The following is a 14,651-nucleotide window of genomic DNA, read 5'->3' on the forward strand; positions in this document are numbered from 1 at the left end:
TTGGATCCAGGATCATAAAAAAAAAACAAAAAACAAAAGCCAGAGAGAGTAAGAGCAAGAACTGTAAAGGGCATTTTTACAACAGTTGAAAAGTTTGACTATGGGTTATATGTTAAATATATTATTATATCAAGAATGAATTTCCTGAGAGGGTTAATATCCTTTGGTCTTAGAAGATTTATGCTGAAGAACGTCATGAGATCTGCAACTTACCTTGAAATAGTTCAGGGGGAAATAAGTGTGCATGTAGAGAGAAAGTATTGTTGTAAAATGTAAACAATTTATGAAGGGTTTATCAATATTCATTGTAATAGTCTTTCAGGTTTTCATATATACCGTGAAATTTGAAAAATTTCAAATACACAGTGTTGGGAACAAAATGGGTGGGACTGGATGAAACAAGATTGGCCCATTGTTGAAAATTATTAAAGCTGGAGATGGGTACCATGGGAGTTAATTATGCTCTTTCCTGGATTACGTCTGTTTGAAAATTGCCTTAATAAAGTTCTTTTTTTTTTTTTCGCGGTACGCAGGCCTCTCACTGTTGTGGCCTCTCCCGTTGCGGAGCACAGGCTCCGGACGCGCAGGCCCAGCAGCCATGGCTCATGGGCCCAGCCACTTCGCGGCATGTGGGATCCTCCTGGACCGGGGCACGAACCCGCGTCCCCTGCATCGGCAGGCAGACTCCCAACCACTGCGCCACCAGGGAAGCCCCAATAAAGTTCTTTTAAGAAATAGTAAAATATAGGGACTTCCCTGTTGGCCCAGTGGGTAAGACTCTGCACTCCCAATGCAGGGGGCCAGGGTTCAATCCCTAGCCCCGGACCTAGATCCCACATGCCGCAACTAAGAGCCCGCATGCTGCAACAAAATCCTGGTGCTGCAACTAAGACCCAGCACAGCCAAAATAAATAAATAAATACATATTAAAAAAAAGAAATAGTAAAATAAAGGTCATTCGATGGAAATGTCATTTAACTCTCCACTTGTCTGTCACTGTATCCCAGTAATGGAAGAGTTCCTAACATCTGGTAAACCACACACATTTGTTAACATTAGTCATCATAAAAGGATGGTATGTCCAGATCTGATCCTTTGCTATTCACCTGCATATGTGGACTAATTTCATCAAGCACACAGTGAATTCAATAGAGAAGTTATGAAATAATAAAGCTTCTAACTGGAGCTAACAATTTTAGCTATTAAAGAATGTTTCTGTAGACTCACAGATGTAGAGAACAAACTAGTGGTTACCACTGGGGAGAGGGAAGTGGGGAGGAACAAGATAGGGGTAGGGGATTAAGAGGTACAATCTACTATGTTAAAATAAATAAGCTACAAGGATATATTGTACACCACAGGGAATATAGCCAATATTTTATAATAACTATAAATGGAGTATAACCTTTAAAACTTGTGAATCCCTGTGTTGTACACCTAAAACTTATATAATATAATCAACTATACCTCAATAAATTTTTTAAATTTATTTATTTTTGGCTGTGTGGGGTCTTCGTTGCTGTGCACGGGCTTTCTCTAGTTGTGGTGAGCGGGTCTACTCTTCGTTGCAGTGCGCGGGCTTCTCATTGCGGTGGCTTCTCTTGTTTCGGAGCACGGGCTCTAGGCACGCTGGCTTCAGTAGTGGTGGCAAGAGGGCTCATTAGTTATGGCTCATGGGCTCTAAAGTGCAGGCTCAGTAGTTGTGGCACACAGGCTTAGTTGCTCCGCGGCGTGTGGGATCCTCCCAGACCAGGGCTCAAACCCATGTCCCCTGCACTGGCAGGCAGACTCTTAACCCACTGTGCCACTAGGGAAGCCCCTATATCTCAATAAATCTTAAAAAAGAATGTTTCTGTAATGTAATCTTGCCCTTCCTTGGTAATCACTCATTTTTATTTCCTTTTTTATCTTGTCCTTGCAGGTACCAGCATGCTACTGCAACAAAAGGAACGAACGCTTGGGAGGAGTGACATTCACTTGCTGATTGCAGATAGTAAAGGCTTCAGTTGCCCTGAAAAGCAAGTCCTTAAACTCACCGTCTGCAAGTGTGTGGAAGGCGGTGGCTGTGTAGAAATGTGGATTGACTCCTACGTTGGCCTCGGACCTGCAGCAATCGCGCTTATAATGTTTGCCCTTCTGCTCTTGCTACGTAAGTATTTTAAAAGCTACATTTTAGCTCTTTTAGTAATGTTAGTATTTTAAAAGCTACACTTTAGCTCTTTTAGTAATGTTAGTACCTTTTTAGGGTTTTTTTTTTTTTTTAGTATTTTGTTACTACGGTAGTCATTGATTTCTTTTGTTTTTCTATAATCACACACACTAGAATGCTATTGAGGGTGAGTAGGGAAGCAAGGATTGATCATTGATAAATTCACCAAAAGTTATTGAAGTGCTCTTCCGAATTTTGTTTTATAAGAATGTATCATCTCCTGATTTAAATAACCAAGGTTATTGTACATGCTCTTCAACACCCTTTTAACCTGAACCTTTTTGGTGTCTCCATTTTGATAAGCTCTACGTGAGGGAGGGATGTCGTCTGCTCTTCCATACCCAGTGCTGCGAACAGCACCTTGTGCATAGAAAGCTGTCAGAAAAGATTTGTTGCATGCGTTTAGATTATGGTTACAAGGTTATTTTACAAACTCATCTTTTTCCCATCGATCCTTGCTTTTCACATTCATCTTGTCAGAGCTCCACCTCCCCAGACCCTCTGCTTGGCTTGCCTCTTCACCTGCCCCAACAGGAGCCAGACCCCCTGAGCACTTGTATGTTTCCCAACAGTGACAACCAGCCCTCCCCTCCTTGCATGCCCTCCAACAACCTTGGGTTTCCTTTCACTGAAGAACAGAAGACTACAGCCTGGGGTCGTGTGGAACCAGTCCACTTGACCCCTGCTCACGGGCAGAGAAACGCCTCCAGGGCAGCCTCAGTTATTACAGTGTCAGAAGACGAGCTTGTCAAAGCCATTAGTAGATGTTCAATTGAATGCACAGCACTCAACAGTTTATAGTGCACTTTTATACCATCATCTCCATTCAATGGGTAAAAATACAGACATGATGATAAATGACTTGTCTCAGCTTACCAAGTTTATAGGTAGGTAGGACTACATCTTTTACCTGGAGATTCCTTGCATTGCCTTCTCATCTCAGATTTTCCAGCACCTAACATGGTGCCTCGCACATGGCAGACACTTGATAAACATCTGTTGAATTACCCCTGGCTGATTTCAGTCTTTTCATTACGCATAGTAACTATAGGGACTATTATATAAAAAGGAGCCTAGGGAGTAGTCAGCTCTTCCTTGGAAGCTGCCACATGGGAGCGTCAATAAAAGCTAATTTGGGGTGGGCTGCTTGCAGATGTGGTTAATTCTTTACTCTGTTGATTAAGGGGCCAGCATTGGCCTTTACTTCATCCTGGAGGTAGAATAAAATTGAAGGAGGGAGCTCTGAAATTTTATTAACTTCTAGATAAAATGTTATATATATTCTAAGGGTTTTTAATGTGGAATCGCTTTAGAAAATAGTACTTAGGTAATTCAAAGGTTAACTGGAACCTCAGTGAGTCATGCCTTCTGCCAAATTCTACTCCAGGGTAAAGTGGTGAAGTATTATAGAAGTTCTCATGTTCTAGAATATTTGAATATATTAAAGCTTTTCTACCCTTAGGGACTTCTGATTTCTTTTTTAACACATATATATATTTTAGATGGTGAATTTTCTCATATTAAAAATTAAAGTGGTTTAAAAAAACACAAAAATTTCAGCCTTTAAGTTGGTTTTGATGATTTGGATAGTATCGAATCCAGTCTCGGTATTCCACTTGTTGACCACAGTCTTTGTGATGGCCAAGAACTCTGAATCCATGACTCCCTCATCCTGCCTTTAGGCTTTGGTATAACTCACCCAAAACAGGCTTGGTGACGTTAGATCAGGGGAAGAACAGAAAAATAGGGCTGTAAATAAGTGAAGACTGAACTCAGGAAGTGATAACGCAAATTCCAAAATTATGCAACATAAATTTGAAAATCTGTACTCAATTTTGTTTCTGTCCAGTTGTACCCCTTCTACTGCTGAAGTGCCGTTGTGGGAAGGGTGCCAAAGGCTTTACCCCCATCCCTGGTACCATAGAGATGCTGCATCCTTGGAACAACGAAGGGGCACCACCTGAAGACAAGGTCAGATAATCAGATGTCAACAGAACACGTCTTCTTTTCTGCTTTAAAGGGGCCTTGGGAAGTGTTTCTAACACCTGAGGTCATGAGAGAGTAAAGTGGTTACTACAGATTTCATTCGCCTGCCTTCGTTAAACACAGGGCTCGAATAACAACTTACTTTGCATTTGTTGCCAGGACAGAGCTGAGGTGGTTTTGCTGTACCCTGACAGGTCCTAAGTTACAGAGAATGTAGAAGAAGCATCAGGCAGTGACACCGAGAATGTAGAACAAAGGTTAAAGAGAGGAAGCGCGTGTAGGGATTTAGGTAGAAATGTTTGTCCCGGTATTAAATGGCTGTCTTCCACAGCCAGCTGCTTCTACATTTCCATTCCACGCGATGCACAGGGCCGGCAGAAGTCATTCAAGCACAGTTTTCCTAATTTGCCTCTGCGGAAATATCTTATTCCCTGCATACGCTCACTTAGCTCAGGTCCTTCTACCAACCGTACTGACCGTCCGTGACTCGGCTGTATTTGCTCTCACAGGCAGTGCTGCCTCTTCTAGAGGCAGACCACAGAGACTGTGCAGCTGTAGGCGGCGGAGCAGGGGCTGTGACCACCAAGGGTGCTACCGTGAAAGGAAGCAGCTCCGCTTCCTTTATCAAAGGGCAGCATGAGATGTCCGAGGTGGACGGCCGATGGGAGGAATACAGGAGCTTCGTCTCAGGGGGGGCCACCCAGGTTACAGGGACAGCAGGAGCCTTGATGACCACGGAAACCCTTAGGACCACGAGAGCCACGGTGGCTTCTAGAGAAGGGGCCGGAGCTCGAGCAGCTGCGGTGGCAGTGAATGAGGAATTCTTAAGAAGTTATTTCACTGAAGTAAGTGGTGTTTTTTATGTATTGGCGGGGAAAGGGGGGCGGACATTTCTATGCGAACGTGATGTTATCAGGGTAATCATTTTCTTGGATCTAAATGGGACATCGTTCCTTTCATTAAGAGAATGCTTACAGGCAATGAGAAGGGAGAGGTGTGACCCACTGGGTCAGCCAGCCAGCTCAATTATGTGGTGACAACAAATGACCCCACGATCTTGCTTCTCGCCAGGGCGTATTCCCCACATTCGTGCTTTTGCCCCTCGATGCAGCTCTGCTCTGCCCCATGTGGTCCACATTCCAAGATGTGTGCTGAGAGCACAGCTTGTGCCCAGGAAGCTGGCGTCCTTGGGGCGCAGGGAACAGAGCAATGCCAAACCTGGCAATGACCCCCAAAGCCACTGCCTTTTCCCACTCACGTTTCATTGGCCAAAGCGAGTCACATGACCAGGCTGATGTCAGTGGGTCAGAAAGTGCTGTCCCCCTGCAGGAGCAGACTTGCTAGGGATGCGCCGGGTAGGGTGGGAGGGGAGAGACTATGTGACCTAAAAAACACAATCCGTTATGTCCCTTTAAGTGTTTTCTTTTGAAGGCAAGTACTTGGTTCACTATAGAGGTGGTTCATAAAAAATTAGAAGGAAAGTTTCAGGAAAGATGATGGGATGCAGTCAGAAGCTCATGCCTGGGATTAGAAATTAGAAGCTTCTCTTGAGAACAGGGTCATGCCTGGGAATGGGATGGGCAGAGTCAGATTGCTAGGGGCCTGAAGGACCCTTGAGAGGAGTGAGGGGATGGGCTTCCACAGAGGCCAGTTTATTTCTGTCCCCTCCCATCTGCATGGCTGCAAATTACCTGAGTGCTTTCCCACTTTCTGCTCCCTCCCATTCTCCCTTCTTTCATACCATCTGCCCGCCCCCAAGTAGATGGGGAAATGGTGATTTGGTCAGTGTCAAGGAAGAGCACTTCTCATCCATTTCCCATCTCACTGCTGGGCTCCACTCTGGTGTCCCGTTTTATTTCAGTATCTTTTTCCCTCTCTGCTCTAATCCTGCGTGAACCAGTCTTGATTATGTATGTGTGCTCAGCTTTTAATTTGGAAATCATTTCAAACTCATCAGAAATTTTGCAAGAATAATAGGAAGTTTGAACTCCTATATAGTCTTCACCCAGATTACCCAAATATTAACATTTTGCCACATTTGCTTTTTGCCTTTTCTCCCTCCCTCCCTCCGTCTGTCACTCTTTCTCTCTCACACAGACACACCCACACACGCACACGCACATCCTCTTACATTACCACAGTACAGAGATTGAACAGTGACACATTGCATATTTCAGTTTAGCCAGTTATCCCCAAAATGTCTTTTATAGCCACTGTTTTTCCCGTCTAGGGCCCTGCTTTCCATTTAGTTGTCATGACACTTCTGTCTCCTTTAACCTGAAACAATGCCCTCTGCCTTTCTCATCTTCCATGATATGAATATTTTTTAAGAATACAGGCCAGTCCTGTTGTAGGATGTCCTTCAATTTGTGCTTCTCTGGTGTTTCTTGTCTAACTACAAGACAGAGGTTAAACATTTTGAGCAGGGATCTAGAGGCTTGTTCTTAAAGGAAGTGCATCACTCATTGTATGCCTGTTCTTCTTTCCGTTTTAGAAAGCTGCCTCTTATGCCGAGGAAGATGACATTCACACAGCCAAAGACTGCCTTCTGGTTTACTCTCAGGAAGAAACTGACTCTCTCCAGGGTTCCATTGGCTGTTGCAGTTTTATTGAAGGAGAGCTAGATGACGGCTTCTTAGATGACTTAGGATGGAAATTCAAGACACTCGCTGAAGTTTGCTGGGGTCAAAAAATAGAGATGGATATGGAAATCGAGCAGAGGCCAAAACCTATGAGAGAAACAGACGTGAAGGCAGCTTCACATTCATTCTATGAGCAAACCAGGGTTAATTCCGAGAATACTTATCCCTCCGGTAGCAGCTTTCAAGTTCCAAAACCTTTGCATGAAGCAAACACAGAGAAAGTCACTCAGGAAATAGTCACTGAAAAATCTGTGTCTTCTAGGCAGGCTCAAAAGGTAGCTGCACCACTTTCAGATCCATTGGCTTCTGGTAACGTGATAGTGACAGAAACTTCCTATACCACGGGCTCCACAGTGCCACTGAGCACTGTGGTCCTGGACCCCAGACAGTCCGAAGGCCTGATGGTGACAGAGCGGGTCTATGCCCCGGCGTCCCTCTTGGGAGAGCAGCAGTACGCTAGCGAGGGTGGCATCATGGTTACCGAGAGAGTCATCCAGCCTCACGGGGGCTCACCTGGCCCCCTGGAGGGCACCCTGCATCTGCCCGACGCACACTATGTTATGGTGCGGGAAAGAGAGCGCTTCCTCACCCCCAGCTCCCGTGTGCAGCCCCCTCTGGCCGCGCACAGTGTAGCCGTAGGACAGAACGTGACAGTGATGGAAAGAGTGCTAACACCAGCTTCCACTCTGCAATCTAATTACCAGATTCCTTCCGAAACCTCTGTAATGGCCAAAAAGACTGTGGTTTCTGGAGCTGGAGTCCCGGGCCCTCCGCCAGACTCAGGCTTCAAGGAGTCTAGTCATTCTAATTATACAATAACCACATCTTCCACCAGGGTCTCCAAGCCTAGCACAGTCCAGCAGTTCTCCTAACCAGACACTGCCCCAGAGTTTAGCTAGCAGTGACTCATTTCATGTTTTCAAAGGACCTGGCTTTTCATGAGCCTTACAGATGTAAGAGGCACATATACCTCGGGCTTCAAATTTTTCTCAGTCACTAATATGCAGAGAACCTCACTGTCTCAGCTTCTAGGAGTGCAATTCAGAAATGCCCCAGGACTTACTGAGGGGGCATAATGATGATGCTGTGACTTAGGTGCCTTTGAGCGACTTATGGCCAAACAATACTCACAAAGCAAGTTAAATAGAGAATAAATCTGGCTTCTAAGAATTTTATCAAATTAACAAAGTGTCCAGTTCATGAGCCATCCGACAGAGCCCCCCATGAAACTGAGTGGGCCTCTTTGCCTACCATGTTAACATTTAACATTGCTGTTCTATATTCCATACGTTCCTGCACCTAGCAGATTATCAACAACTTATTTATCCAAAGATACACGCACAGTTTGAGTGACCCATTTTGCTTGTTTGATTTCCTTAAAACTAGAGGCCCTTCAATCCACGTAAGGTTGATTGAATTTTGGAACACTGACATGGTAAGAACACACATTGTGTGTTTCTGTGCACATAACTGTGTGTGTGTGTGTGTGTGCGCGCGTGTGATTCTGTGTGTGTGCATGTGTTGTATGACCTCAAAAATAGCATTATACCTTCCCTTTGTCACTCAATAATCATGAAAATATTAAATACTTCAAATTCAGTAGAATAATTCAGGGCAAAATTCATAAATATAAAATCACTTTATTTTTATAGGAATAATATACTATTAAAAAACTCAGGATACATTATCTTCTAATTTAGTACATCTAAATTAACTATATACATGGTGGTAAGAATCCTTTTCACTGCTATAAATCCTCAGTGCCTACCATGGGTGCCAAATCAATATTTGTAGAATTAAACTGAATTTTAGAAGCTACTCTCTTTTATCTATACTTGCAAAAAATACTGAAAGACCCTATAATTTCTATAATTATGAGTTTGAAATTATGATTTATTCCATATCTCAAAGTCCTTGACTAGCTGGTCATGGCTTACTACATGGAATATTAAATATTGTGTAGCTGACCTGAATTTGTACATCTTGCCTTTCTTTCTGAAAAGTGTTTTGGGTGTTTTGGCCAAATAAATAGAGTATTTTTATTGCTCCCTGAAGAAATGATCCATTTCAGATTTCAAAGTATAAGTGCATATCAGTAATCAATTATATAAATATCCTCCACAGCAAAATAATTTCCATAAATTTCAAAGGCTATGATTTCATGAATTTTTAATATATTTACTAGGAAAATGAATCTCTAAAAATTCATTTTGTGGCACACTTTTAAAAATGTGTTATGCAAAAGGTTTATACTTTTTTACTCCCACTGACGTGTATGAATAAAAGGCAAATATTTTTAGACACCATAAGCCTGTGGCCAAAATGAAGGTCACTGTTCCATGCTATAAATTTTTTATTCTCTACGTACTAATTGTTTTTGCTTTTCTTTCATTATAGACTTAGTAGTTATTTTTTGCCAAGTCTGCAACAAGAATATCACTACTGTGTGAAAATGTGAATGTGACCTGTGTACTCCAGACAAAACTTGGTCTTAAATTTCCTCCTCAGACAGGCTTAAAAAACCTAACATGTCTCCTATATATAAAGTCACCACATTTCCTAAATGATTTTCTTTGTTCCTGAAAGGGTGATTGTATTAGTTTTTACATTTGTCCTATGGAAGAAACGTTGTAATTGTATGTGTATCATCAAAATATTTAAATAAAAAGGCGACCTTCTCTGCAGCCTCTTGCCCATATCTTCTTATTGCCCCCATCTTCTTACTGCCCATATCTTCTTTTTTTTTCCCTTGTTAAATAAGGTCTATTTTTTTTTGAATTTTATTTTATTTATTTTTTTATACAGCAGGTTCTTATTAGTCATCAATTTTATACACATCAGTGTACACATGTCAATCCCAAACTCCCAGTTCATCCCACCACCACCACCCCACACTGCTTTCCCTCCTTAGTGTCCATACGTTTGTTCTCTACATTGGTGTCTCAATTTCTGCCCTGCAAACCGGTTCATCTGTACGATTTTTCTAGGTTCCATATATCTGCGTTAATATACGATATTTGTTTTTCTCTTTCTGACTTACTTCACTCTGTATGACAGTCTCTAGATCCATCCACGTCTCTACAAATGACCCAGTTTCATTCATTTTTATGGGTGAGTAATAGTCCATTGTATATATATACCACATCTTCTTTCTCCATTCGTCTGTCGATGGGCATTTAGGTTGCTTCCATTATCTGGCTATTGTAAATAGTGCTGCAATGAACATTGGGGTGCATGTGTCTTTTTGAATTATGGTTTTCTCTGGGCATATGCCCAGTAGTGGGATTGCTGGGTCATATGGTAATTCTATTTTTAGTTTTTAAAGGAACCTCCATACTGTTCTCCATAGTGGCTGTATCAATTTACATTCCCACCAACACTGCAAGAGGGTTCCCTTTTCTCCACATCTTCTCCAGCATTTGTTGTTTGTACATTTTCTGATGATGCCCATTCTAACTGGTGTGAGGTGATAACTCATTGTAGTTTTGATTTGCATTTCTCTAATAATTAGTGATGTTGAGCAGCTTTTCATATGCTTCTTGGCCATCTGTATGTCTTCTTTGGAGAAATGTCTATCTAGGTCTTCTGCCCATTTTTTGATTGGGTTGTTTGTTTTTTTAATATTGAGCTGCATGAGTTGTTTATATATTTTGGAGATTAATTCTTTGTCCGTTGATTCATTTGCAAACATTTTCTCCCATTCTGAGGGTTGTCTTTTCATCTTGTTTATGGTTTCCTTTGCTGTGCAAAAGCTTTGAAGTTTCATTAGGTCCCATTTGTTTATTTTTGCTTTTATTTCCATTACTCTAGGAGGTGAATCAGAAAAGATCTTGCTGTGATTTATGTCAAAGAGTTTTCTGCCTATGTTTTCCTCTAAGAGTTTTACAGTGTCCACTCTTACATTTAGGTCTCTAATCCATTTTGAGTTTATTTTTGTGTATGGTGTTAGGGAGTGTTCTAATTTCATTCTTTTACATGTAGCTGTCCAGTTTTCCCAGCACCACTTATTGAAGAGACTGTCTTTCCTCTATTGTATATCCTTGCCTCCTTTGTCATAGATTAGTTGACCATAGGTGCGTGGGTTTATCTCTGGGCTTTCTATCTTGTTCCATTGATCTATATTTCTGTTTTTGTGCCAGTACCATATTGTCTTGATTACTGTAGCTTTGTAGTATAGTCTGAAGTCAGGGAGTCTGATTCCTCCAGGTCCATTTTTTTCCCTCAAGACTGCTTTGGCTATACGGGGTCTTTTGTGTCTCCATACAAATTTTAAGATTTTTTGTTCTAGTTCTATAAAAAATGCCGTTGGTAATTTGGTAGGGATTGCATTGAATCTGTAGGTTGCTTTGTGTAGTATAGTCATTTTCACAATATTGATTCTTCCAATCCAAGAACATGGTATATCTCTCCACCTGTTGGTATCATCTTTAATTTCTTTCATCAGTGTCTTATAGTTTTCTGCATACAGCTCTTTTGTCTCCATAGATAAGTTTATTCCTAGGTATTTTATTCTTTTTGTTACAGTGGTAAGTGGGAGTGTTTCCTTAATTTCTCTTTCAGATTTTTCATCATTTGTATATAGGAATGCAAGAGATTTCTGTGCATTAATTTTGTACCCTGCAACTTTACCAAATTCATTGATTAGCTCTAGTAGTGTTCTGGTGGCATCTTTAGGATTCTCTATGTAGAGTATCATGTCATCTGCAAACAGTGAGTTTTACTTCTTCTTTTCCAACTTGTATTCCTTTTCTTTCTTTTTCTTCTCTGATTGCCGTAGCTAGGACTTCCAAAACCATGTTGACTAATAGTGGTGAGAGTGGACATCCTTGTCTTGTTCCTGATCTTAGAGGAAATGCTTTCAGTTTTACACCATTGAGAATGATGTTTGCTGTGGGTTTTTCATATATGGCCTTTATTATGTTGAGGTAGGTTCCCTCTATATCCACTTTCTGGAGAGTTTTTATCATAAATGGGTGTTGAATTTTGTCAAAAGTTTTTTTCTGCATCTATTGAGATGATCATATGGTTTTTATTCTTCAATTTTTTAATATGATGTATTACATTGATTGATTTGCATATATTGAAGAATCCTTGCATCCCTGAGATAAATCCCACTTGAGCATGGTGTATGATTCTTTTAATGTGTTGTTGGACTCTGTTGGCTAGTATTTTGTTGAGGATTTTGCCATCTATATTCATCAGTGATATTGGTCTGTAATTTTCTTTTTTTTGTAGTATCTTTGTCTGGTTTTGGTATCATGGTGATGGTGGCCTCAAAGAATGAGTTTGGGAGTGTTCCTTCCTCTGCAATTCTTTGGAAGAGTTTGAGAAGAATAGTGTTAACTCTTCTCTAAATGTTTGATAGAATTCACCTGTGAAGCCATCTGGTCCTGGACTTTTGTTTGTTGGAAGATTTTTAATCACAGTTTCAATTTCATTACATGTAATTGCACTGTTCATATTTTCTATTTCTTCCTGGTTCAGTCTTGGAAGGTTAGACCTTTCTAAGAATTTGTCCATTTCTTCCAGGTTGTCCATTTTATTGGCATAGAGTTGCTTGTAGTAGTCTCTTAGGATGCTTTGTATTTCTGCAGTGTCTGTTGTAACTTCTTTTTCATTTCTAATTTTATTGATTTGAGTCCTCTCCCTCTTTTTCTTGATGAGTCTGGCTAATGGTTTATCTATTTTGTTTATCTTCTCAAAGAACCAGCTATTAGTTTTATTGATCTTTGCTATTGTTTTCTTTGTTTCTATTTCATTTATTTCTGATCTGATCTTTATGATTTCTTTCCTTCTGCTAACTTTGGGTTTTGTTTATGTTTTCTCTAGTTTCTTTAGGTGTAAGGTTAGATTATTTGAGATTTTTCTTGTTTCCTGAGGTAGGCTTGTATAGCTATTAACTTCCCTCTTAGAACTGCTTTTGCTGCATCCCATAGGTTTTGGATCATCGTGTTTTCATTGTCATTTGTCTCCAGGTATTTTTTGATTTCCTCTTTGATTTCTTCAGTGATCTCTTGGTTATTTAGTGACGTATTGTTTAGCCTCCATGTGTTTGTGTTTTTTTACTTTATTTTCCCTGTAATTGATTTCTAATCTCATAGCGTTGTGGTCAGAAAAGAAGCTTGATATGATTTCAATTTTCCTAAATTTACTGATGCTTGATTTGTGGTCCACGATGTGATCTATCCTGGAGAATGTTCCATGCGCGCTTGAGAAGAAAGTGTAATCTGCTGTTTTAGGATGGAATGTCCTATAAATAATCAATTAAATCTATCTGGTCTATTGTGTCATTTAAAGCTTGTGTTTCCTTATTAATTTTCTGTTTGGAAGATCTGTCCATTGGTGTAAGTGAGGTGTTAAAGTCCCCCACTATTATTGTGTTACTGTCAATTTCCTCTTTTATAGCTGTTAGCAGTTGCCTTATGTATTGAGGTGTTCCTATGCTGGGTGCATATATATTTATAATTATTATATCTTCTTTTTGGATTGATCCCTTGATCTTTATGTAGTGTCCTTCCTTGTCTCTTGTAACATTCTTTATTTTAAAGTCTATTTTATCTGATATGAGTATTGCTACTCCAGCTTTCTTTTGATTTCCATTTGCATGGAATATCTTCTTCCATCCCCTCACTTTCAGTCTGTATGTGTCTCTAGGTCTGAAGTGGGCCTTTTGTATACAGCATATATATGGGTCTTGTTTTTTGTATCCATTCAGCAAGCCTGTATCTTTTGATTGGACCATTTAATCCATTCACATTTAAGGTAATTATCGATATGTATGTTCCTATGACCATTTCTTAATTGTTTTGGGTTTGTTAGTAGGTCCTTTTCTTCTCTTGTGTTTCCCAGTTAGAGAAGTTCCTTTAGCATTTGTTGTAGAGCTGGTTTGGTGGTGCTGAATTCTCTTAGCTTTTGCTTGTCTGTAAAGCTTTTGATTTCTCCATTGAATCTGAATGGGTTTCTTGCCAGATAGAGTAATCTTGGTTGCAGGTTCTTCCCTTTCATCACTTTAAGTATATCATGCCACTCTCTTCTGCCTTGTAGAATTTCAGCTGAGAAATCAGCTGTTAACCTTATGGGAGTTCCCTTGTATGTTATTTGTCATTTTTCCCTTGCTGCTTTCAATAATTTTTCTTTGTCTTTAATTTTTGCCAATTTGATTACTATGTGTCTCAGCGTGTTTCTCCTTGGGTTTATCCTGTATGGGACTCTCTGCACTTCCTGGACTTGGGTGGCTATTTCCTTTCCCATGTTAGGGACATTTTTGACTATAATCTCTTCAAATATTTTCTCAGGTCCTTTCTCTCTCTCTTCTCTTTCTGGGGCCCCTATAATGCCAATGTTGTTGCATTTAACGTTGTCCCAGAGGTCTCTTAGGCCGTCTTCATTTCTTTTCATTCTTTTTTCTTTATTCTGTTCCACAGCAGTGAATTCCACCATTCTGTCTTCCAGGTCACTTATCCATTCTTCTGCTTCAGTTATTCTGCTATTGGTTCCTTGTAGTGTAGTTTTCAGTTCAGTTATTGTATTGTTCATCTCTGTTTGTTTGTTCTTTAATTCTTCTAGGTCTTTGTTAAACATTTCTTGCATCTTCTCGATCTTTACCTCCAGTCTTTTTCCGAGGTACTGGATCATCTTCACTATCATTATTCTAAATTCTTTTTCTGGAAGGTTGCCTGTCTCCACTTCATTTCATTGTTTTTCTGGGGTTTTATCTTGTTCCTTCATCTGGTACATAGCCCTCTGTCTTTTCATCTTGTCTATCTTTCTGTGAATGTGGTTTTTGTTCCACAGGCTGCAGGATTGTAGTTCTT

At 40.4% G+C, this 14,651-nt stretch overlaps 1 protein-coding gene across 1 annotated transcript in view; it reads left to right on the forward strand.

The window, feature by feature from the left end:
• DSG2 (desmoglein 2) overlaps positions 1-7,709 on the forward strand; it is a gene marked incomplete at both ends in the record, with an annotated part of 45,307 nt that extends 37,598 nt beyond the window's left edge. The window contains 4 exons of the mRNA XM_082668051.1: positions 1,922-2,149; positions 4,059-4,180; positions 4,705-5,040; positions 6,690-7,709. Of these exons, the coding sequence (XP_082524177.1) occupies positions 1,922-2,149; positions 4,059-4,180; positions 4,705-5,040; positions 6,690-7,709 (1,706 nt within the window). The remainder of the gene's footprint in view (positions 1-1,921; positions 2,150-4,058; positions 4,181-4,704; positions 5,041-6,689) is intronic.
• Positions 7,710-14,651: the final 6,942 nt, after the last annotated feature.

This window comes from Grampus griseus (assembly GCF_964374135.1).
Source record: "Grampus griseus genome assembly, chromosome: 12".
NCBI classification, from domain to species: domain Eukaryota; kingdom Metazoa; phylum Chordata; class Mammalia; order Artiodactyla; family Delphinidae; genus Grampus; species Grampus griseus.